At 43.8% G+C, this 22,311-nt stretch overlaps 1 protein-coding gene across 1 annotated transcript in view; it reads left to right on the top strand.

Annotated features, from left to right (window-relative positions):
- The window catches only part of LCP1 (lymphocyte cytosolic protein 1), a 58,941-nt gene extending 47,554 nt beyond the window's left edge, over nucleotides 1-11,387 (top strand). The window contains exons 10-16 of the mRNA XM_088477660.1: nucleotides 525-720; nucleotides 1,751-1,829; nucleotides 4,501-4,615; nucleotides 5,622-5,755; nucleotides 6,891-7,014; nucleotides 8,342-8,466; nucleotides 10,949-11,387. Coding sequence (XP_088333786.1) covers nucleotides 525-720; nucleotides 1,751-1,829; nucleotides 4,501-4,615; nucleotides 5,622-5,755; nucleotides 6,891-7,014; nucleotides 8,342-8,466; nucleotides 10,949-11,078 — 903 coding nt within the window. The 3' untranslated portion in view covers nucleotides 11,079-11,387. The remainder of the gene's footprint in view (nucleotides 1-524; nucleotides 721-1,750; nucleotides 1,830-4,500; nucleotides 4,616-5,621; nucleotides 5,756-6,890; nucleotides 7,015-8,341; nucleotides 8,467-10,948) is intronic.
- The last annotated feature ends 10,924 nt before the right edge of the window (nucleotides 11,388-22,311 follow it).

Genomic DNA, 22,311 nt, shown 5'->3' with positions numbered 1-22,311 from the left:
GGGGCGCCGAGAGGGGGGGCGGGTACAAATTACCTGGGCTTCCTGAGGGGCCCGGGTCCGACGCCGCCCCCCTCCCTCACAGCAGCCCAGCACACAGCTGAGAAGCAGCGCTGTCCTTGTGAAACTGTGCTGTCCTCAAATAACCTAATTGTGAAAAGCACAGCGCCAATTATTTAAAAATAAATTAATTTTAGAGATGATCAGTTCGGTTTTGGCTCAGATCTTGCCGCCAAATTCGGATCCCTGAACAAGGTAAAATATCATCTTTCACGGACAAAGATGGCATTTTGTTCTTTTGTTCTCATTCTGAGATCAGAACTTGGCGGGAAGATCTGAGTCAAAACCGAACCGCTCATCTCTAGTTTTAAGGTGCAAAAACATTCAATGAGACATAACCCACCAATGGTAATGCTTTTTTTTAAAGCAGGAAAATTCCCACAAAATGCACAATTCATTTTTCACACTCATCTTTTTATATTTGTAACTTATATACTCTGCCTTACATCCATGTTTCCTGGTCACAGGAGAAAGAAGACCTGAAGAGAGCAGAGTGTGTGTTGGTGCAGGCAGATCGGCTGGGCTGCCGCCAGTTTGTTACAGCCACGGATGTTGTACGAGGAAATCCAAAGCTTAACCTGGCCTTCATTGCCAACCTGTTTAACAAATACCCAGCCCTACAAAAGCCAGAAAATCAGGACATTGACTGGAGCTCAATTGAAGGTAAACCTATATGATCTATCTATGATCATTATTTATTATACATAGGAGCAGAGCCGTAACTAGACTTTTTGGTGCCCTGTGCCAGAAAGAGCATTGGCACCCCCTCATTTTTCAAAGGGACATAATGCACCCAAAAAAGGGTCATGGCTTCATGGGGAAGGGCCAGGGAAGAGATATGGGAGGCCAGGAGATGCTGGGGATGAAATAAGAGGATGCTACAAGCAAGAATGATAATAAACAGAAATTTGACAGGCCCAAACAGCGCCCCCTGCCCTGTGGTGCCCTGTGCGATGGCACCGGCTGCACTACCCTAGCTACGGCCCTGCATAGGATCCTAGGATATAACTTACAATTCCGATGTTTGAAGACCTGCGTGTGCGCAGGATGTGTACTGTACTGCACATGTGCAGATCTCCTTCTGCAAGCGTGATCGCAGTGCCCAGGCACCGCAGCTTGATTGACAGGCTGCACCCATTTGGGGCAGAGTAGGGGCGGCATCAGGCAGCGTCCCAGAAAAGAGGGCGTGTCGGCCCCATTTTCTGTGTGTGCTGAAGCCAGTGGCTGCGTCCTTGTACATAGCTACACTGGCTTCAGCTGCATGTAAACACCGGACATCCAGAGTAACCTGAATGCTACTCAGATGACCAATGAACACACAGAGTGATCCAATGCTGCATCTTCAGGCGCAGCAGAGGGTCAAAGAAGCTGGCAGCAGACGTCTATATACACAAGATGCCTCTTGCAGCATTAACATATTAGTGCACAGCCGCTTCATACAAAGACGCAGCTGCTGTACAATAGTGTGCAGCTCAGAATCAGGCCCTGTATTGCTAATCAGTTATATTGTAGATCAATTTGTTGTTATAAGTGAGTGCCCTTATATACCTGTTAGATGCAGTGTTAGTGATGTTCTGCTCATGGACATTTTCTGTAATGCTTTCTCCTCTTTTTACAAATATTACATATTATATATGATCTGAACTCCTATTTACTATCTGCATTATAAACTTCTACTAATACAATTGTTAAGGTGAAACAAGAGAGGAGAGAACATTCAGGAACTGGATGAACTCTCTGGGTGTTAACCCACGTGTAAATCATCTGTACAGGTAAGAATTATAGGGATGGTCATTTCTCCCAAAATATTATGGTATACATATTTATAAATGTATATATTGAAAATTATGCATTAATCCATTCTTGAAAATGGAAGCAATTGTTATGGAATATGAATTGTAAAAATGTAAAACATTTATAACATATGCACTAAAATGTAGATGGAAAGAGGGAATTCATATTATTTACATGGAAAAGGGTGTTTACATAGGCAGGTAGTGATATGGCGGTTCTTAGACAGGTACTACCAGCGTTATGATATTTGCCAATTGTTTTAGGTCTACTCTGTGGGACATGGAGAAATTGGGCATAAAAAGGGTATGTAGTGGTCTTGTTAAGGTAATGTCTATAAGACCTATGTCGACCCCAGAATGCCGACACTGGGAGATCGACAAGTGTGAAAAGCTTCTACTTAAAGCATCTTACAAGCGCTGGCAGTACATCGTAAACATGACAATTAGTAATCATGTTACATCTGTACTGCCGGCGCCTATGAAATGCTGTAAGTAACTTCTCACACCACCTCAGTGCCAGGGTCCACATACTGCTTGTTGATATTATGAATGTCGACAAGACTTATGTATAAAAACTAGAGGTGACCAAGACCTGATTATGCCATTCGCAACTCCATGTGAGGAAGGAAGGCATATGACTGCATATGGAGCACTTATTGGGAATCTTAATCCTGGGGCAACTATGACTTTATCTTGTAAAGGTGCTATTGGAGCACATCCTCCACTCCAGGCATTCTGCCATTTATGTCCTTCCTTGATAAATGCCTGTTTCTGGACAAGCAAAGTCTTTAATGCAAGTATCGCTGTGTGTAAGTTTTGTTCACAGTGCTCATGGAGCTCTGAGAGATAAAGATAACACTGGTTTGTAGGCTGCATTAAAACCATATCAGTAAATGTAGCCATATATAATTATATATATGTGTGTGTTTTGTCTTTTTATTAATCGCTTCTCTGCATATTGTTTAATGGATGGGAATCAAATGATCAATAATACCAAATTTTATTGAATGTGTAGTTTAGAAGCTTCCAATTCTGTAATGATCACTACAACTGCTAAATGCTGCCTGGGACCACGAATGTGTTCTCTAACCAGTACCTTATTCCCATTGTCATCGATGAACTCCTCCTATACTAATGCTGGAGGAAGTGGTCCCAACATTCACTAACCATTACTGGAATAGGAGAGCTGTGAAATGGGCTTAAAGTTTGGTTGGAGGCCGGCTTCCATGGATGCAGCCTGCCTCAAAAAATAAATAGACTTTATTACATGTCTGCCTCATATGCCTGTGATGGATGCTCACATCACCTTATAGCAGATAGCAGACACTCCTCTGGTGACTGCACAGGCAGCTTAGAGCATTGTACAGTGCTCTGCTTACTGAAAGGTGAATATAGCTTTAGCAGACCACAAAATAGAGTAATTGAGTAATTGAATAATTGAGTAATTGTCAATATTTACATCACTGACTTCAAATAAGCCAGAAATGCATCAAACTGCATCCACGGCTTGTCCACGATAAATAATCCGTATCATTAGTACTGGTGGCAAGGGTGTCGCACATGCAGTTTAGGGTAAAGCACTCTACTAGCCAAATAAAGTACATACCATATAGCTGGCCACAACTGCAGCAATATTTGCCAATTGACCTGATATTGCTAAATAGATGAATATGCTTGAAGTTGCTGATATCATTATTGGGCATATGGGAGAGGATTCTGTGTATTCTGAAAGTGATCTGCCGACTTGGCATGAGCACATGACAATATGGCCACCTACGTGAGTAATAACTATTTCAGCTGTGATGGAGTCAGTACTGAAGCAACATGAACAAGAAGAGCAGCATAAGTCACAGTATGACTACAAACCAGTGGTGTATCTAGGGATGGTTGAGCAGTGCAAGTGCCCTGGGTGCATGGCAGCGAGGGGGGTGCCGGCGGCACCCCCCCCCACCGCTGGGTCAGACAGCGGCACTGTACAGTAAAACAAACACACCGCCGCTGGGTAGTAGATTCACTGACAGTGAGTGTACTACCCGGCGGTGGTGTGTTTGTTTTAGGAGCCAATAAGAGTCAGACAGACTCTTATTGGCTGCTGCACCAGGGCTGGTGCGGGGCTGGGGCTCACTCATGAACTCCGCCTTCCGTCTCCCGCAGTGGGTGAAGGGAGAGATGTCATGACGTCTCTTCCATAGTGCCGAGCGGGATGGAAGGAGCAGATGGTGGCGGGTGCAGGGATTTGGGTAAGTATAATTTTGTATTGTGTGTCTGTGTGTTTTCTGAGTAAGGGCCACTACTAATGGGGGGCACTGTATAAGTGGCACTGTATATAAGGGGCACTACTACTGGGGGCACTGTATATAAAGGGCACCACTGGGGGCACTGTATATTGGGCATTACTGGGGGTACAGCAAAAAGGGCACTGCATAAAAGGGCACTACTACTGAGGGCACCAGGGCAGGATTAAAGCTTGTGCACCAAATACCCTAGTTAAGCCACTGACATTTATTTATAGCAATAATAAAAACAAATGTGAGGACCAAAAAGGTATGGATCTTTCTTAAGGAATCTGTTCAAGTTTTCATTATTAACATGGTTAATGAAATGATGCTTACTTGATCTTGACTAATAATGTTCATTCCTCTGATTTCAGTGATCTTGATGATGCACTAGTCATATTTCAGCTGTACGAGAAGATAAAAGTTCCTGTGGATTGGACAAGAGTAAACAAACCACCCTACCCTAAATTGGCAGAAAAAATGAAAAAGGTACCTGTTCACATATACTACACATACCGTAACTGTACGTATACATGCTGCTATAGAAAGTTCATACCTTTATTTTTGTTGCATTATAGGAAGATGTAAAAAATTTGACATCTAAAGAATAGAGTTCTTTAGAATAATTCAGCATATTTAATACTATTTATTCGTTTTAGACATAGGAGAATCACATGTACTTTCGTTCTGCGGGATGAGTCACAATATTTGCCCAATAGTTCCAGGAATCATTTATTACTTGTTCATAAAAGTTATTTAAAAAGATACATTTTAAAGGTACAAAATATTATGTAACAGTGCACAGTTTGTGATTTTGTATGTCCTTATACATTTTGTTACTTAATTACATTTAAAAGGACAATTTATTTAAAAATGGCTTGTCAAAATATAATTTTGCTCTTAATTTCCAAATATTCCTCGTTCCACCTTTGTAAATATAAACTATAGCACTCTAGATTGAGATTTAGTTGATTACAGACTAGTTGTGGTCTTCCGAAGCCTTTCTGTGGTTTCTCTCCCCTTACTGCTTGCTACCCCTGCCACTTATTGAATGAGTATCTATGACCAGTATAGCACATTTAGTTTATATTGAGCAACATTTTGACTATTACTAAATGTAGAGCAAATATCATAATGACAATCACTATAACAGAACTCATGTTTAGTACCACTAATATCCCATGGAGACACATTACCTAATTTAATCACCCCCTATGAGCTTTGGGTCTGCTGTGTGCTATATGACATTCTTCCCCTCCTTCTCCCACACATCGAGAGCCGTGTTCCTTTGGCAGCCAATACTGTATGTACCCCCCAAGAAATATATTGAAAAGAAAAGAATGATCTGTAGGAGGTTAGCTCAGGACAATGACTATCGGATTCATGCTTACAAAGGTTCCTAACTTGTTGTTGACAGAAAGACAAACCTTCTATATGGAATTGCTTCTTTATATTTTGGTTACTAAAAAAGTTTAATATTTTCTATATTTTATAGCTTGAAAACTGTAACTATGCTGTGGATCTAGGAAAGAATAAAGCCAAGTTTTCTCTAGTTGGCATTGCTGGGCAGGACTTGCATGAGGGGAATCGGACTCTCACACTTGCTTTGATGTGGCAATTAATGAGAAGGTATAATGGTAGAGTGTGTGATGTAATGGTCTGGGCATACACAGTGAGGGAGGGAGGGAGGGAGGAAGCTGATAAAAGAGGTGACTAATAATGATGAACACTTTGATTACCCCACACCACACCCAACACAAGAAAGCGCCCAAGGTACGACTTGGTTTGGTCTAGAAATTGTCATGATCATCATCAGCTGGAATATGCATCAACCCTTTTCTGCATACATTAGACCACCCCTCCCCTCCCATGTCCTGTCTCTACACTTGCACACAGGTGCAGTCACATGACAGTAAGCCTGAATGCATGCAGGTGCATTGTACTGTACAATATTGCAGTTTATATGCGCCTGAGAGCACATGTTTACAAATCTACATGATCCCCATGATGTCTACAGAGCATGAGGAGAGTATCTTGTAGACAACTCTGTGAAGTAAATAGCTGGAGTGAGAAATGGTTACGCCCATGAAAAAAATAACTTTTTAAAGTAGTCAAGAGTATATACCAGTGGTTCCCAAACTGGGTGCCGCGGGGCACTTGCAGAGGAGCCTGGGTTGGTGGTTCAGGTTAAAATCAAATTATTTATGGTCAAGGTGATAGGCAAAACCAGTGATGGTGGCTGCCAATCATAGCATATGTGGCAATCAGAAGCACAGCCCTGTCCAGCACCACATAACTGACCCTAAGGATGACAGATAAACACAGTTAACTCAATGTAAACATTGTTTCTGAATTAAACTGACATATATATTGGCCTATCAATTGATCGGCCAATATATCTGGTGCCCGTTGGCCAGAGTGTACCAGCGATATGTCTGTGAAAGACATTGCAGATAAATATGTCCATCGGCCAGTGTGTATAAGTGGTCTTTCGACCGCCCGTACACATGCAGCAGAGGCCGCAGAGAAGGGGGTGGGACATGACCCCCGGTCAGCGGGACCCACAGCCAGAAGCAGATGATAGTTGTTCAGTGTGTATGACCGATCATCATCTGCAGATATATCTGTGCAGTGTGTACCCACCTTTACTCAAAAGAAAATTTGGCCCAGGAGTGCCGTGACACAAATGCTGGTACTGCAGCATTATTATGTTCATTATTATGTTATCAGTTTAATATGTATATAACACTGCCTTCTATTCCAGGTACACACTGAATATCTTGGAGGACATTGGAGGAGGACAGAAGGTTAATGATGACACAATTGTCAACTGGGTGAATGAAACACTCAAAGAGGCTGGAAAGTCCTCATCCATCAGTAGTTTCAAGGTAAAACTTCCACCAGATAAATTATTGACATACACTTTTCTACGCAACCAAGTAACAAATGCCAAATTCATCTGGACTTGTGTGATCATCAGCCCTATTATAACCAATAGAGGCTCTGTCTCATCTCTACATTTTATACACATAATGTGAAATATACTTAAAATATATATATATATATTTTACAATAAAGAATGATTGTAATTGTCTTTTAAGCAGGATCTAGTATTGTATGGTATAAAAAAAAATAACTAATAACAGACACAGAGCTAGCAATAACATGCACAAAGCTACAAATAATAATCATTAAGAAGAAAGCGATGTAACGGCAAATATCAGAGACTAATCCCTGCGGACACTGGGCCTGATTTAGAGAAGTGCGCTATGACTATGTTTGTGCAGTGGAGGATTATCGGTAAACTGCGCATGTGTCAAAGTCTATTACTGTAGTCATAAGCAACAACTTTTTATTCGCAGAATGATTGACAGTTAGGGTCCGTTTGGTCAAGGTAACGGGGTGTGCCGCCAAAAAAACAGGCGTGTCGTGACCATTTTCGGGGCAGTGTTGCTGCTTGCATCTGCAATCTCATACGCACAAAAGATGGCTCCGGAATCTCAGTTCAAACAGTTATTCTGCATGAACACAGGGTTACTTAGGAGGCCGATTATCACAGGATTTGCATATATGGCTGCGTATTAGTATGGAGTTGCTTGGATTTGTTATGGTGCCTGTGGGCGTCTCAATACAAATGCCGCCATCTGCGACATTAGCATATTTTTCCATATTCTCCGCGTACAAAATTGCAGCAGTGACGGCAATAGCATGCTTTGCTGAATCAAGCCCACTGTCCTTGGACAAATCCATTAATTTTTGTGGTATGGGAGTTTAGAATGAGAAATAATGTTGTCAATTCTGCAAATGAAAATAATGGTATATCATTTAGATAATAAAAAGCTATTTATGTGTACTGAGACTGCCCTTTAAAAATATTCTTCCTGTGGGTCCAAATATGGTCCCACAATTTTTGGGATTTCCTGATTGCCAGATATGAAAAAGATTTGAATGGGAATACCCTCTTTTGGCTCACTGGAACAATGGCTCTTTGCCACTTGAGTCTCTTAGCAAAGACACATAGGACATATAAGGTCCCAGCTTTAGAAATAAAAAATAAAGCTTGAACCTAACTTTAGTCTTTGGTCTACAGTATATTTTTCCAAATATTTTATTTTAGACTTATATTAAACATATTCATCGCATTGTGCTGCTTCTATTTGCTTGAATACAATAATGTGCAAATTACATATATACAAAATTTTGTCTACTTCAAAGGATGGTAAAATAAGCACCAGTATGCCTGTACTGGATCTAATAGATGCAATTCAACCTGGCTCAATTAAATATGATCTTTTGAAAACAGAAGACCTAGATGATGGAGAGAAACTCAATAATGCCAAGTATGTATAACATGAAATTTGTACACTACATTTTTCAGTCATTTACACAAACAGGTTTAAGCTGTGACAAGAAATGTTACACTCACAACTAAAGTGCCACTAAGGACAGGATTTATCGTGCACATGCACAGTACAATTATTAAACATGTCTACAAATTGCACTGTGTATGGGTCACAAGAGATTGATTATTCCGATCAATATCTGATAGGGACCATTCAGAAGTCTACTGTTATGGATGGCAATTTTGCTGGTACGAGTGACCACATCTGACCACATACTGTACGCAATGAGGTGCTGCACTATTGACTATAATTTAGTATGTACATGTATTGTCAAATCTGGCAGTGATCTATATATAAATTTATATCAAATGTCCTAACTGACTGACTGATCAATGCCCAGCCCAAACCCCTGGACCTAGAAACATGAAAATCAGGGATTATATGCCCTCCATGATGTAGGCACCCACCAAGCAGGAATATTTCAAAATTCGACTCCTAATGGGGATGAAAAGGGCTAAGATGTCCCCTCCCTCTGTGCAATGTCCTGCCTGCCTGTCTCATTATGGCTGCAGCACTGTTCAATATTCAAATAGGGTGTCACAAGGCCCCACAGAGACCCCAGAACCAGAAACCCCCTACTTACCTTTGCGGGCACTCACCCGCGGCATCTCCGGCACTCACATGGTGCTGCAGCGGCTTCGTCCTCTCTGGCTGGCTGTCAGCGTCTTCTCTCCTGTACGAAGACACCCGCACTCGGCTCCGGGATGGTTGGGCTGCCGCTCTCCGGTCCTTGGGCGCGGCCATGTTGGATTTGCCCACGTGACTCCACCTCCAGCAATCAGCTGCCTGCAACCTCTATAAAACTATACCTGCTGCAGTAGCTAGTTGCCAGTGCAACAGGACTCATAGCTTGCTGTATTCATCCATACTGTGCTTCTTTAGTGTATTACTGTTCCCTCAGTTTGCTTCCACTGAGAGTTACCTCCTGGTCCTAACCGGAGAATCACTGTCCTCCATTCACCTGGAGTCCAGTTACCTCCCGGTCCTAACCGGAGAATCAGCCTTCCTCCATTCACCTGGAGTCCAGTTACCTCCTGGTCCTAACTGGAGAACCAGCCGTCCCTCAGTATCCATCCGCAGGCATCTTCTGCCAATATATCCCTTCATGCGCAGGAACTTCATCAAAGCCAGTCTCCTCCAGAGTGCATCTGAGTCTAACAAAACAGATCCAAGACCCAGCCCGGGAACACAGCCTCAAGTCCCTTTGACTGTGACATAGGGGAGCCACATCAACTGTCACCCCAACTGCTGCCAAACATCACTGACAGTTGGTGTGGTTCCCATGTTTGAATATTGCCCCACCTTTGAAACCTCCACTAGCTGTATGATCCTGACATGGCTTATGAGGCCGACATCACTGCAAAGGGGTAAAATGTGTTTTCACAGATTCCTCAATAGCTCTTAGGCCACAGGTGAGGGAGGGTCATGTGTTAGTACAGGTGTGAGGGAAGGAATGTGTTACTAGACAGGTGAGGGAGGGGAATGTCAAATGTGTTACTACATGGACGACGAAGGAGAATGTGTTGCTACAGAGGTGAGGGAGAGGGAAAAAGTTACTACAGGAGCGAGTGAGATTATTGAGTTACTACAGGTGTGAGGGAGGGATTGTATTTCATTTTCTACACAGGTAAGGGAGGGGAATGATGATTGTGTTACAACACAGGTGAGAAAGGGAAACGTGCTACTACAGAGGTGAGGGAGTGGAATGTGTTAGTACACAGGTGAGGGAAAGTAATGTCTTACTATAGCAGTGAGGGGGGGGATGTATTACTATAGAGGTGAAAGATTAATGTGTTACTGGAGTGATGAGATGGAAATGGAAACAGTAAATATTTAAGTCTACCCGGATGAAACCGGGTACATTAGCTAGTCTGTCTATATATGGAAATGTATGTTGAAAGTTGACAAAGATCCATCCAGATTGCCCTGTGTATAAGCACCTTAAAAATAATATTCCTGCAATTACCATACTACTACAAATGACACCATTTTATCTTTGGCGAATATGGGTAGCCATAGTTCTGTCAGACTTCTCAGTAAAACGAGTTAGCATTATACACACTTATTTGGAGATAATAAAAGTCAGTATGTGCAATTGTTTGTCTCACGGAATGATGCAAATTACTGCAAACTTTCACTATTCCCAAAAGAATAAAAAGTCCACTGCAGCTCAGAATAAGTGTATACATGACAATGGTGACACTCCATGGAATGCAATGTGTGCGAATAAACAGAGGTAGCTGTAAATATGACTTTTTATGGCTGTAATGATTAATGTGTAGTGTGATTGATCAACTTATATGGTTAACTAAGATAACAGCGGAACATTATAAAAGATAAGAGTCATAAAAGTATGCACCATATGCTGCCAGTGTCAGTACCCAGCTGGAGTCAATATGTCTTTGTCTCTTTAATGCAGATATGCTATTTCAATGGCAAGGAAGATTGGTGCAAGAGTGTATGCTTTGCCAGAAGACTTGGTAGAGGTCAACCCCAAGATGGTCATGACGGTCTTTGCCTGTCTCATGGGGAGAGGACTTAAAGTTTAAAAAGCCAGTGATATACATGATATGCCTTATCAATCGGTTCCGTATGTAAGAGTTTTCTGCCAATGAAAGGATCTATTGTCTTCACTCCACACTCATGTGGTTCATTGCTTGTTATGGATAACGTGATATAATAAGATAGCTAAACTATATAATATAAGGAATACTCATCTCTTTATTATTAAGTACAAAGTGCTTCTTTATGGTTTAGAAATGGAATAATGGATTCCTTATACTTATATATGTATATCACAACGTTAGCAGCAGCATTTGTACTTCTGTCATTTTTCCTTAATTGATTCAAAATTAATATTAAACATGATCTGTTTTTTTTGCTATACTGTGTTATTTTACTTATTTATGTCTCCAGGTTGCACTTCTTAATAATTACTATGGTTTATTTAAGATAAAAGTAAATTGAAATAGCAAATCTCTATAGGAGTAATTAGCAAGGTGCAAAAATGCGGCCTGAACGGTTTTGTAGTATTGTAATATCATGCTGGTCAAGATGGCGGCGTCTTCAGGACATACTTGCCGACATTCTGGAAATCTCTAGAGGGGAGATCCAATTGGGATGTTTTGGGAAGGTGTGGTGATACAATGTTTCAATAATCCCCTATTCAATGCTCAATACATTGAATAGTGACATTAAGCAGTAAGGGACAGGGCTTAAGTACATGTGAATCACTGTGAGTCGCTTCATCAGGCCCCCAGACCAATGACAGATGTGTCCTCATAGACTGTGGCTTCAGTTGTGCTAAACAGCCCCTCGCAGCGAGCTAGGTGCCGGGCGACTTAGCCACGCCAAATGTCTTTCTCGCTCAAAATGTACATCTTATTTGCATAAAAAGAGTCGGGAGTGACTACTTTGCTAGATTACATTGATAAATTTAATGTGCGACATTTGTACATCTGTGTGACTGAGGACCAGATTCTGAGGGCCTTATTCAGCTTGGATCTCAGTTGGTAATATGCACGCAATCGGCCGATTGTTGCATACTGCGCATGCATCGCAGTGCTCATGCGTGAACCGGCCACTGCGATTGGGACTGCGATCGCAGTGACCGCGCAGAGTGATTAAGAGGAAGTGCCGTTTGTGGGTGGTGACGGGTGGGTGGTCAGAGAAACGCAGACGTGCCAGTGCATTTGAACGCCGTTGCAGGGGCATGCATAAATTATTCACTTCGATGCCCTACGCAGCCAGATGCCTCATAGTGTGCGATGAAGTTAGCAATTACTGAGTAAAGTCAGAGCTTGTGTAAGTGTGTGTAAGGCTGCGATGGTACTCGATTGTACCAATATTTTCACAGTCATGCTAAACATTACGGCTGTGTGTAAGATAAGGTGGGCATCCTTTTGTAGTGCTGCGATGGCATTGTGATCACAATGGATTAGCATACTATCACAGTTGAACTGCGTGCGTAATCACTATTGCAATTGCAGTTGCGATCGGTAGTGAATCAGGCCCTGAGTTGGGAATAGGGTGAGATAGAGCAAGTAACTTTGCACCTGGACAAACCATGCTGCAATGCAAGGGGCACAAATACATTTTTTGTTTGCATGCAGGACAAATACTGGTTGCTTTTGCATGTAGCCCAAAAATTCAGGAAAGCTTTATTTTTACACTGCAATTTAGATTTCAGTCTGGACACACCCCTCCCAAATCTAAATCTCTCTGCACATTTTAAATCTACCCCACCTGCAGTGCAGTATGGTTTCACCAAGGTGCACAGTTACTTCCTCTTTCTTATTTTGGGCCTGATTCAGAGTTGCACGCAAACCCAATGGCTTGCATACAGCTCCAATGGTTGTCAATCGGCACATGCGCAGGATCTGTACTGCACATGTGCCGATCAGTGGGCCTGATTCAGAGCCGGACGCTCTTTCAGAGCGCTCGCTCTGAATCAGTACCCGCCTATTGTATTTTTAGAGCGGCCTCCTGGCCGCTCGCATAGCTGTGGGTGACCACCCACAGCTAGTGCGAGCGGCCAGGATGATGGTCGCGATGGTCAAGACCATCGCGACCATCGGACTTGCGACGAGACCCTTGTGGTAGGGTCTCATTGCCGCAAGTCCCAGTGGACTTCTTGCTCTTACAGAGCAAGAAGTCCACCCACGGATATCACTTGTGATGTCAGTGGGGCCGGCCTTAGACGGCAGGCGTTCCCATGGGAATGCCTCCACCTGGGCAGCCACGCCCCCAGCCCGTCCACCAAAGGGGGTGTGCTGTCACTCAACATCGACAGCACGCCCCCTTTGTAGCGAAACCCGGAGCGACGGCTTGCCCGTCGCTATCCGGGTCTCGCGCATGCGCACAACGGAGCCGCCTCCGTCGTGCGCATGCGCACTGGGCCAACATCGACCCGCTTGCGAGCGCTCGCGAGCGGGTCTGAATCAGGCCCAATGTCTGAAACGATGAGAAGGCTGTTGCCGGCAGGAGACATTGGTGACAGGACACGGCCAGCGCAGCAGATACCACAATAATAATAACAATGGCAGAGCATGATGATAAAAAAATAAAAGATGTAACCTCCTCACTGCTGCTCCTTCCCAGCAGCCTCAGCCCACAGGGAGGGGACCCAAGCCTGGCTATTGTCTGCGGATATATTATGTGTTTCCTTCTCTGTGCAGGAGATGTGGTACAGGAGCCAGGGGTGCGGTGTCAACAAGATGGGAAGAGCCGGGGCCTCCTTTCTTAAGTGCCCCGGGCCCCATGAAGGCTTAATCCGGCCCTGCACATGTAATACAAATGAATAAAAAGTGACAAGTAATAGTGTCTTGACATTACTATCATGATTCATTTAAAACATAAAATAGGCTTTTAGTATCTACATATATCACTATAAAGAAAAAAAATTAACAAAGTGCACCTAGAGCTCCAGTAGACAGAACATTTGAAGTAAATTGTTTACTATCTCTACCACATGTATTTCCAATGGGACCCACAGTCCTGCAAATATCCAGTAGCATCACTAGAGGGGCCCGGGGGGTGCGGGCCGCACCATATGACACAATCCAAGGGGGTGGCACCAAAACAGCAGAGCTGCTCTGCTATTTTGGTGTTACCCCCTCGGTTGGTGCCACTGGGCAATGGTGATGGATGATGCACACATAGGCACCAGGTGTCAGCACACATAGTGACGCCACTGCAAAAATATAGTATAAGGTTGATAAATTGGTGCTTATGTGCAAATATAAATGTATTGCAGGGACATATTTGTGGACTTTTTTAAGTGACCTTTTTTGCCAAAATGATATGATCTTGAAGAGCATGATAACAAAACTAGCATAAACCACTTCCAAGAGGTTTCATATTTAGGGGCCCTCAATAATTAACATTCTGACTCGCTGCGAGCGCCGGAAAAATTCATCATTGCTCCGGCGTGGAGTAGCAGGCCCAAAAATCAGCCGTCTCCCCACGAATCTGTTCACTGAAAATTATCATAGTACGCCTGCATGAACTAGGGTTCACGCAAGCACACAAAGCTTCGTCATCTGGTGGAAGGAGCCGACTGTACCCACAGTCAAGTTCCGAAAATGTTGTATTTTAGGACCTTGATGAATTTAGATCCCCATACTAGTGTATTGGGACCAGGGCCGGCTCTAGGGGTGTTCAACCTGTGCGGTCGAACAGGGGCGCCACCCATACAGGGCGCACCCCTCCCCAACATCCCGATTTCAGCGGACAGTACTGTACCGCTGTTCCACCCGTGGGCCGCAGTGGCCCGCGGGTGGTGAAATCGGGAGGTTGGTGACCCCCACCGCTGCAGCTGTGTGGTGGTGCCGGACCCCCGGAGTGTGAATGGATGCAGCGCGCATGCGCGAGGCATCCATTCACAGACAGGAGAGGGCTGGGGGAAGCCCAGCCAGTGACGGAGGGCTGGGCTTTACCCCCAGCCTGACGTTACTTGGAGGCGTGCCATGCAGGCACGCCTCCAATAACGTCACGTAGGGGGTGGGGCCTACGGTAATGAGGCCACGCCCCCAATTACAAAGCCGCGTGTGATAGCAGGGCGCAGCGTACCGGGCCGGCACAGGGTGCTCAGACCCTTGGAGTCGGCCCTGATGGGGACGCTGTGCAAGATCAGGAGTGAATAGTAAGCAGGGGATATCAGTGATATATCCTGCATTACCTTTATGATGAATAGCCCCAATACTTAATTTCTACAAAAGTAGGTGAAAATGTTAAACTTTTGTAAAAATTAAGTTATGATGGTGACTATAGCCCTCAGTAAGCAGAGATGATTAATGACAACTAGAAAAAAATGCAATTTAAGTGACAGCTGTCTGCTGTAAAAATTATGGATTGTTCTGCAGTTATTCCATGACAGGAGTTCCAAAAAAATGAGTTGTGGGACATCATTATCTGAGCAGATGTTGGCATTGTAGTGGCACATACCAATGTCCACTAGATAATAGATGGTTTGGGTTGGGCACATTTTCTGCACAAAGCGCAGAAGAAAGACTCTGAGACAAGATGGTGTTCTGTGAACTACACATTTAACTGAGCAGACTGGAAGTTTCTTAGATAAACTTGGAAATATTTGTTTTGTTTGCAAGGGGAGTAGACCAGAATGCATGTAGATAACAACATTAGTGATCAGGTTTTGAAGACTGCATCATGGACATACTTTTGTAATTGGATGTTTTTGTCACCCTTATTATAAGGAAAATTACCCATTTGGCCAGAAGATTGAGAAACGCAGTTGATAGGCCACCAAGCTAGTTCAGGTAATTAGAGGGAAGAAAGAACTATGTTGCCTACACCCTAGTTATATAGCTCAGCACAATGGAAAAGGACCTACCCTGATCCAGAACCAGCCTTCCTCTTGCTAGTTCCTTCTTAGCATGGGAGCTAGAAGATTAGTATAATGCTTTAAATTCCAAATTTCCATTGACCAGAAGTTCTAAGAAATAACTTTTGTTTGTGCTAACATGTATAGGCATTAGAGACATGTCACAGCTGCAAACAGAATTGGTGGCTGAGGGGACAACCCTCCTTGCACTGCTACTGAAGCAACACTACCCTTGTGGGGATCCTGATTAAAACCAATGAATTGGGAGTAGAACCTTCAGGGGATGGAAGGGTGCTCCCACATGTACTTGGGATTATGGCTGGGTTGGTGTCCAGCAGTGTTATTTTTCCACCATTTCAAATTCTAATACAAATGTTATACTTTTTTTCTCCATACTCAAATATCTCCTATTTTTTTGCTGGGTACAGGTTGGTTAATAACATGGAGGAGAGGATTAACCGTAGTGCAAATTAAGAAACACAGCAAATGTTACTTGTTTGTTTATTGACTCACATTGCACAGACCCCATTGACAGGTGCATAGAACAGAGACCCTATTGTCAGCCACATTGCACAATCACCCCACTGTCCCCATTCCATAACTTACAGCCATAAATAGGCAGCATGTAGTGTTTATTAATTGCAATTGCTAAGGTTATACAAGCGGAAAAACATAGATCAGTGTTATGTTGAGTATGGAGCCCTAATGCTATTCATGTACATTTCATTGGTCTATCCATGGGATCACTAATACCCCTTTTCCACTTCGCCATAACCTGTGTTATTGCCAGGTCTATCCCTGTCAAGGCTCAGTGGAAAAGGGTCCCTGAAAAATTACCCAGGTAGAGTGACCCGGATATCAGTGCAAACAAACCAATTGGCTGGAGATGACATAATCTCTAAACGTCCACTGTAACGCCGGAAGACCTGGGTTCGGTGTGAACAGCTAGATCCAAGAATAACCCGGGTCCGTCCGCCAGCGTAAAAGGGGTAAAACCTGGGTCCAACCCGTGTTCAATCTGTGGTCAGTATCCCGGGTAGGGCTTTTGCTGGAATAAGGGTATAATTTTAATACACTGGTCAAAAGGTACCACTATAAAGTACCGGTAAACTTTGACACATACAGTTTAATTGATCGTAAGTGTTGAATCACACAAGCAGATCTCACACAAATAATTGGTAGGGAGGGGCTGTGTGATTCCAGAAGGAAGGAACACCAAAGCCAGCTGCTGATTAGACAGCATTCAGCAAATTCAAATTCATTTCCAGGAAATTATATATACAGGGCACAACTTCACTATCCATATACAAATGTGAATAATCCAGCAATAGCGAATGAAAGAGAAAGAACAGGTGCCATGGCTGTACGAATAACGAGCCTTGTGTATCTATATTTATTTGCTGGAGATGTTAGTACTAGTGTTTAGTGAAGAATACAAACCATCCCCTATGCTCAAAAGAATGTAGCAGAGCGGTGGCTGTCACATACACGACCTCTGCACGTTAACAGAAATCGGAGGTTTGGATACATTTACAGAAGCTAAAATAGACCTACAGTATCACTGGGTAAGTAAATGCCTTACATTGTATAATATACACAATATTTATTATTTACAGCAAAGATTTAAATAATATTCAGTGCTTTCAATTTATTTTTGTATGTCAAAGTTTCAAGTGAACTGTTATGAAAAACTTGTTTCCTTTATGCAGCTGAAGCAAGTACATTTATTATCACTCCCCATTATTACCCTTTACTAAAGATTTAATAGGCAGATGTAGACAAATATTATTACCAGATAATATATTCCTTATTATATGGTTATGAATTTTAACAAGCAATTGCCTAGATATGTTGTTAGAAGCATGAAAACCTGATTATAGATGTAAGGGTTTATATACTAAACAGCAGCTTTCAAAGCTGCCAACTATTGGTGTTTTTGCCCGCAGACTTTGAAACAGGATGTACCGTACTGCTGTGTGATTTCCACTTATAGTATTGCTGTTGTACATTCTGCAAGCAAAAACGCACATACTGTCATCGGTCACTTTGAAAACCCGCTGCTTAGTAAATAAACTCCATGAGGTTTTTTCTTTTTTAAAGTCATTATTTTAAGAGAATTTATTTAGCCCCAGTGTGCTAATAGATAATTTCATGTTAGCACCATAGTCAAGCAGCGCTAAATGAAGTAGCTCACATCAATGGTAATTGGCTGAGGACTGAAATCTCCTAGATCACTCTCTAATATTTATTATAAACACTTTTATTGAGGGCCTGATTCTTGGTCAGACTCAGCAGTGATGTCGGATGAAGTGGAGCGATGTTTTTTGTCTGTGCATGCATCTGAGCTTCACCTCATGCATCCCAATTTTTTTCATACAGAGACCCAGAACAAATTTAGAGGCACAGTAGCAGTAATGTAAGGGGCGTTCCAGGACGGTGACTGGTAGGTAACAGGGGGGTGGCTTTAAAGACGCACGAAGATGTTGTAACTTATAGGAGTGTCACAGGAGTGTTGCAGCCGTGTTGCGGATATGTCACTGAAAATAGTTCTTTACAGAGATGGCAGCATTGGGGCTTCAAGGTGGGAGGAAGGAAAGGCAGCCACATTCGACTGTTGGGGGTGTGCTCTATGCTGCCTCTTTTATTTCCCATAGCCAGTGGGTACTAAGACCTGGAGCAGCTTGTCAGAGGCACAACCTCCTCCTTCTGCGCATGCATGGCTCCCCACAACATCTTTGTCATCCATCCATCCATACTAACCGACATGCCCATCAGTACCTCCCGCAGTGGGAGAATGTATCACCATTGACTGTGTCGCTGCCCCCTCCTCTTGAACTTCACCTCTAAGCTCCAGGAATGGGATGACAGGTGATTGCAAGGTGGTGTGATGGGGTTGCTGGGGGGCTGTGTCTGGAGACCATGCCTCCGGGCGCCCTGTTGGAAGTTCTGCGACTGGCACCTGCCATAGGGCTGGTGCAAGTTTCAGTCTTCCAGCATTTATGAAAAACAATTTGGGAATAGCAAGCTCACATTTCATAATACAATAAGAAAAAGTGTGGCATGATGAGTTTACAACATAAGTAGGTAGCTGTAGCTATACTGTATATCAACAAGCTGAGTGCTAATATAAATGATGCCTAGTGAAAGTACAATAAATACAGCCCCAAACACTACCAACATTTTTAAATAAAAATTGGGACAAAGTTGGCCACGACCTTACATTGCCATGTCCCACCCACAGTTAAAGCATTGCCCTTTATGCAAGCGGGAAAAATCAAGTGGTCAGGCAATCAGAGAGAAAGAGTCCAGCCTTGGAGAACTGTGAGAGTGGATGGTGCAGAAAGGAGATAGCATGAGAGAAAGTAACACTGGGCCTGATTCAGAAGTGGACGGTAAGGCAGTAGCAACTGCAACAAAGTCACAGTCGCTACTTAGTTTTTATGCTAATGCCCATTGGACATCATATTCCAATGCCCACTGGCTGCAACGCGAGTCCATCGATGTGCACACAAAGGCACACATTCGATCGGACATCGGTTGCACCTTCTGACATTCGAACAACCCTACAGTTGCTCAGAATATCCTTCGGTATACAGCTGCTGGTGTAAGTGGAACTGCGTCTTTCAACGCAGTCCCTGCAACTGATACACCCCCACCCCCCGTCACCGCCCATGGATCTCCACAAAGTGGCTGTAGCTGCGGGCAGCCGCACAAGCCAGGTTTCCTCCTATACCGTATGCTAATGCGAGAATCTGTAGGGCTAATGTGGGGATTTGTGCATATACCAGCAGAGACCTGTTCCACCCACTGATTTTACGCAATCTGCCACAACCAAAAGACAATAGTCACAGCAGCGTGCTTACACATGAGAGTAGCATTGTCTGCAAGGGTGCAATATTTAGCATGTTCTGAAGTGAGGAGCTGGGTAGACGCAGAGGGGTAAATTTACTAAAGTGAGAGTTTTTAGAAGGGGAGATGTTGCCCATAGCAACCAATCAGAGTCTAGCTTTTATCTTCTAGAAGGTGCTAGTTAAATAGAACCTGATTAGTTGCTATGGGCAACATCTCCACTTCTAAAAACTCTCATTTTAGTAAATATACCCCCCGGAGTTGAATACAAAATGTGGTATCGGTGACCTTGTCACTCATTTTACACCTACATGCAAAAACAAAGTTCCGGTTTGAGAGATGAGAAATGTAATGGAGACGCAAGGGATCGAAACATAGGGGCTGATGCCAAGTATTATGCTTATCTTGCATGAATTCACTCTGTGCATGACCAGAACAGTGGGTGCCCAAGAAAATATGCCCAAGTCTGCCACTTATCCCTGCTGGAAAGGGCCATTTTCCCCTATCCTGAGTATAGTAGGGGTGTGTTAGCAATTGCAAACACATGAAGACTGGAAAAAAGATGCTTTTACGCCTTAGAAAGCCGTATTATTTGTGAGTGGAGGGGCAGATACAAATAGTAGATGTTGATAACTGTCCCAGCACTAGTTAACCACTTGTGCTTAGCTGCTTGCGAATGCTCGGTTGATGCAGATTGGGGATTTCTTCGTTGGGCATATATTATGCCTTTGGGTACAATTTAAGCACACACTTTTCTTTTCATGCACAAGGCAGGGAGTTGTTTCTGCTGTCATACAGTGTTTTGTTTTTTTAAGTTAATTGATGAATAATAGCAAATGCATTTGTTGCAGTTGCACATAAAATAAATAATAGACGAGACGGGTGCTAGTGGGACATAGGTGTCTGTGATGTCTACCTGGTGTAAACTTGGCACATATGCTACTGTTAGAGACCTTCAGAAAGTGAGCACTGAAAAAATGGTCTTCCTCTTCAGATTATAGAAGTATAGATGAACTAAATCCAATTGCTGCAAGATGGTGTCGTGATTATTCCTATCTCATTAAAGGGTAAATGGTAGTGGGTGCATTTCCGGAGCTAAAGAAGATAAGTGTATGATTATGCAGTCTAGGATACCATTTGAAAGAATCTCAATCATACAATCTTTTTATTTCATATACATTTTAAGGCTTACTTTGTTTAAGCAACAATCTATTTACACATGTAATTACTACAACTTATGTCTAGCAAACTGAGGTTATTATACAGTAGATATCATAGGATGTACAGAACTGTTTTCCATAGAGTTTGATTATCCTTCAAATTTTAAACAAGATGACTGATATACCCCTTTTACACCGGAGCTAAAACCCGGTTATTGTAGGGTTAACCCGGGCAGCTCCCTGGTGTAAAAGGGGAGAGGGTTGGATCGCCGGGTCGAGTGACCTGGCAATCCAACCCAGGTAAATAGCAGGGTTTAACACGGACGTAGCCTGCGAAACCCTGCTGTGAGAACAGCGCACTCCGGGTCACGATGACCTGGAGTGCGCTGCTAGCCGGCCGATTGGTCTGGCTTCAGTGGCACTTCGAGATGACGTCATCTTCAAGCGTCCACTTTCACGCCGGGAAAGCCGGGTCTATGCAGACCCGACTCCGGTGTGAGCGGCGCCGACTTGGGAATATCCCGAGTCGGCGCCGGCTAAATTCCGGGTCTGATCCGGATAGGTATTCTGTTCCAACACCAATTTTGGTGGAAAACAGGTATTAGTCTAAAGCCGGGTACATACTACACACTAGACGATGTGTGTGCCCAGCGATGTCGGATGCGGCGGACCTGGCAGGGGTGCCAGGCGCGCATGCAGGGGGGGGTTTCCGAGTACCTAGAAACCCCCCCTGCCAGCCGATCCATTACCGCGCAGTTTAATAAGGCACCGAGCAGCAAATTTGGGCACTAACGCCAGTCGCGCGAGCCAATCACGGCTCGCGGACCGGCATCCAATAAGGTGCAGCCACGTGGCCGCTCCTAATTGGCTGTCGGTCCGCGCGGCCGGCAGCCAATCATGAGCGGCATGTAGCCGCTCCTAATTGGCTGTTGGTCCGCGTGGCCGGCGTATTATTCTAATCTAAAATTCCACCAGGCCGGGACCCTGAAGGGAAGAGTGCACTCTGCATTACACCACTGCGGCTAACGAGTGCTGAGGGGGCGGGGCTATGTTCAGAAGAGTGTGTACAGAGATTCCAGTAAGGTAAAGACTAGTGTGTGTATGCAGGGGCTGTGTACTGTGTGTATGCAGAGGCTGTGTGTATGCAGAGGCTGTGTGTACTGTGTGTATGCAGAGGCTGTGTGTACTGTGTGTATGCAGAGGCTGTGTGCTGTGTGTGTGCAGAGGCTGTGTGTGCTGTGAGGCTGTGTGTACTGTGTGTATGCAGATGGTGTGGGGCTATGTGTACTGTGTGTATGCAGATGATGAAGGGGTTGTGTGTATGCAGAGGCTGTATGCACTGTGTGTATGCAGATGGTGTGGGGCTATGTGTACTGTGTATGCAGATGGTGTGGGGCTATGTGTTGTAATGGTGAGGGGCTGTGTTTACAG

The sequence above is a fragment of the Taudactylus pleione genome, unplaced genomic scaffold, assembly GCF_031769625.1.
Source record: "Taudactylus pleione unplaced genomic scaffold, aTauple2 ptg000005l, whole genome shotgun sequence".
Classification (NCBI taxonomy): Eukaryota; Metazoa; Chordata; class Amphibia; order Anura; family Myobatrachidae; genus Taudactylus; species Taudactylus pleione.
This window is presented reverse-complemented; position numbering and strand designations above follow the sequence as displayed.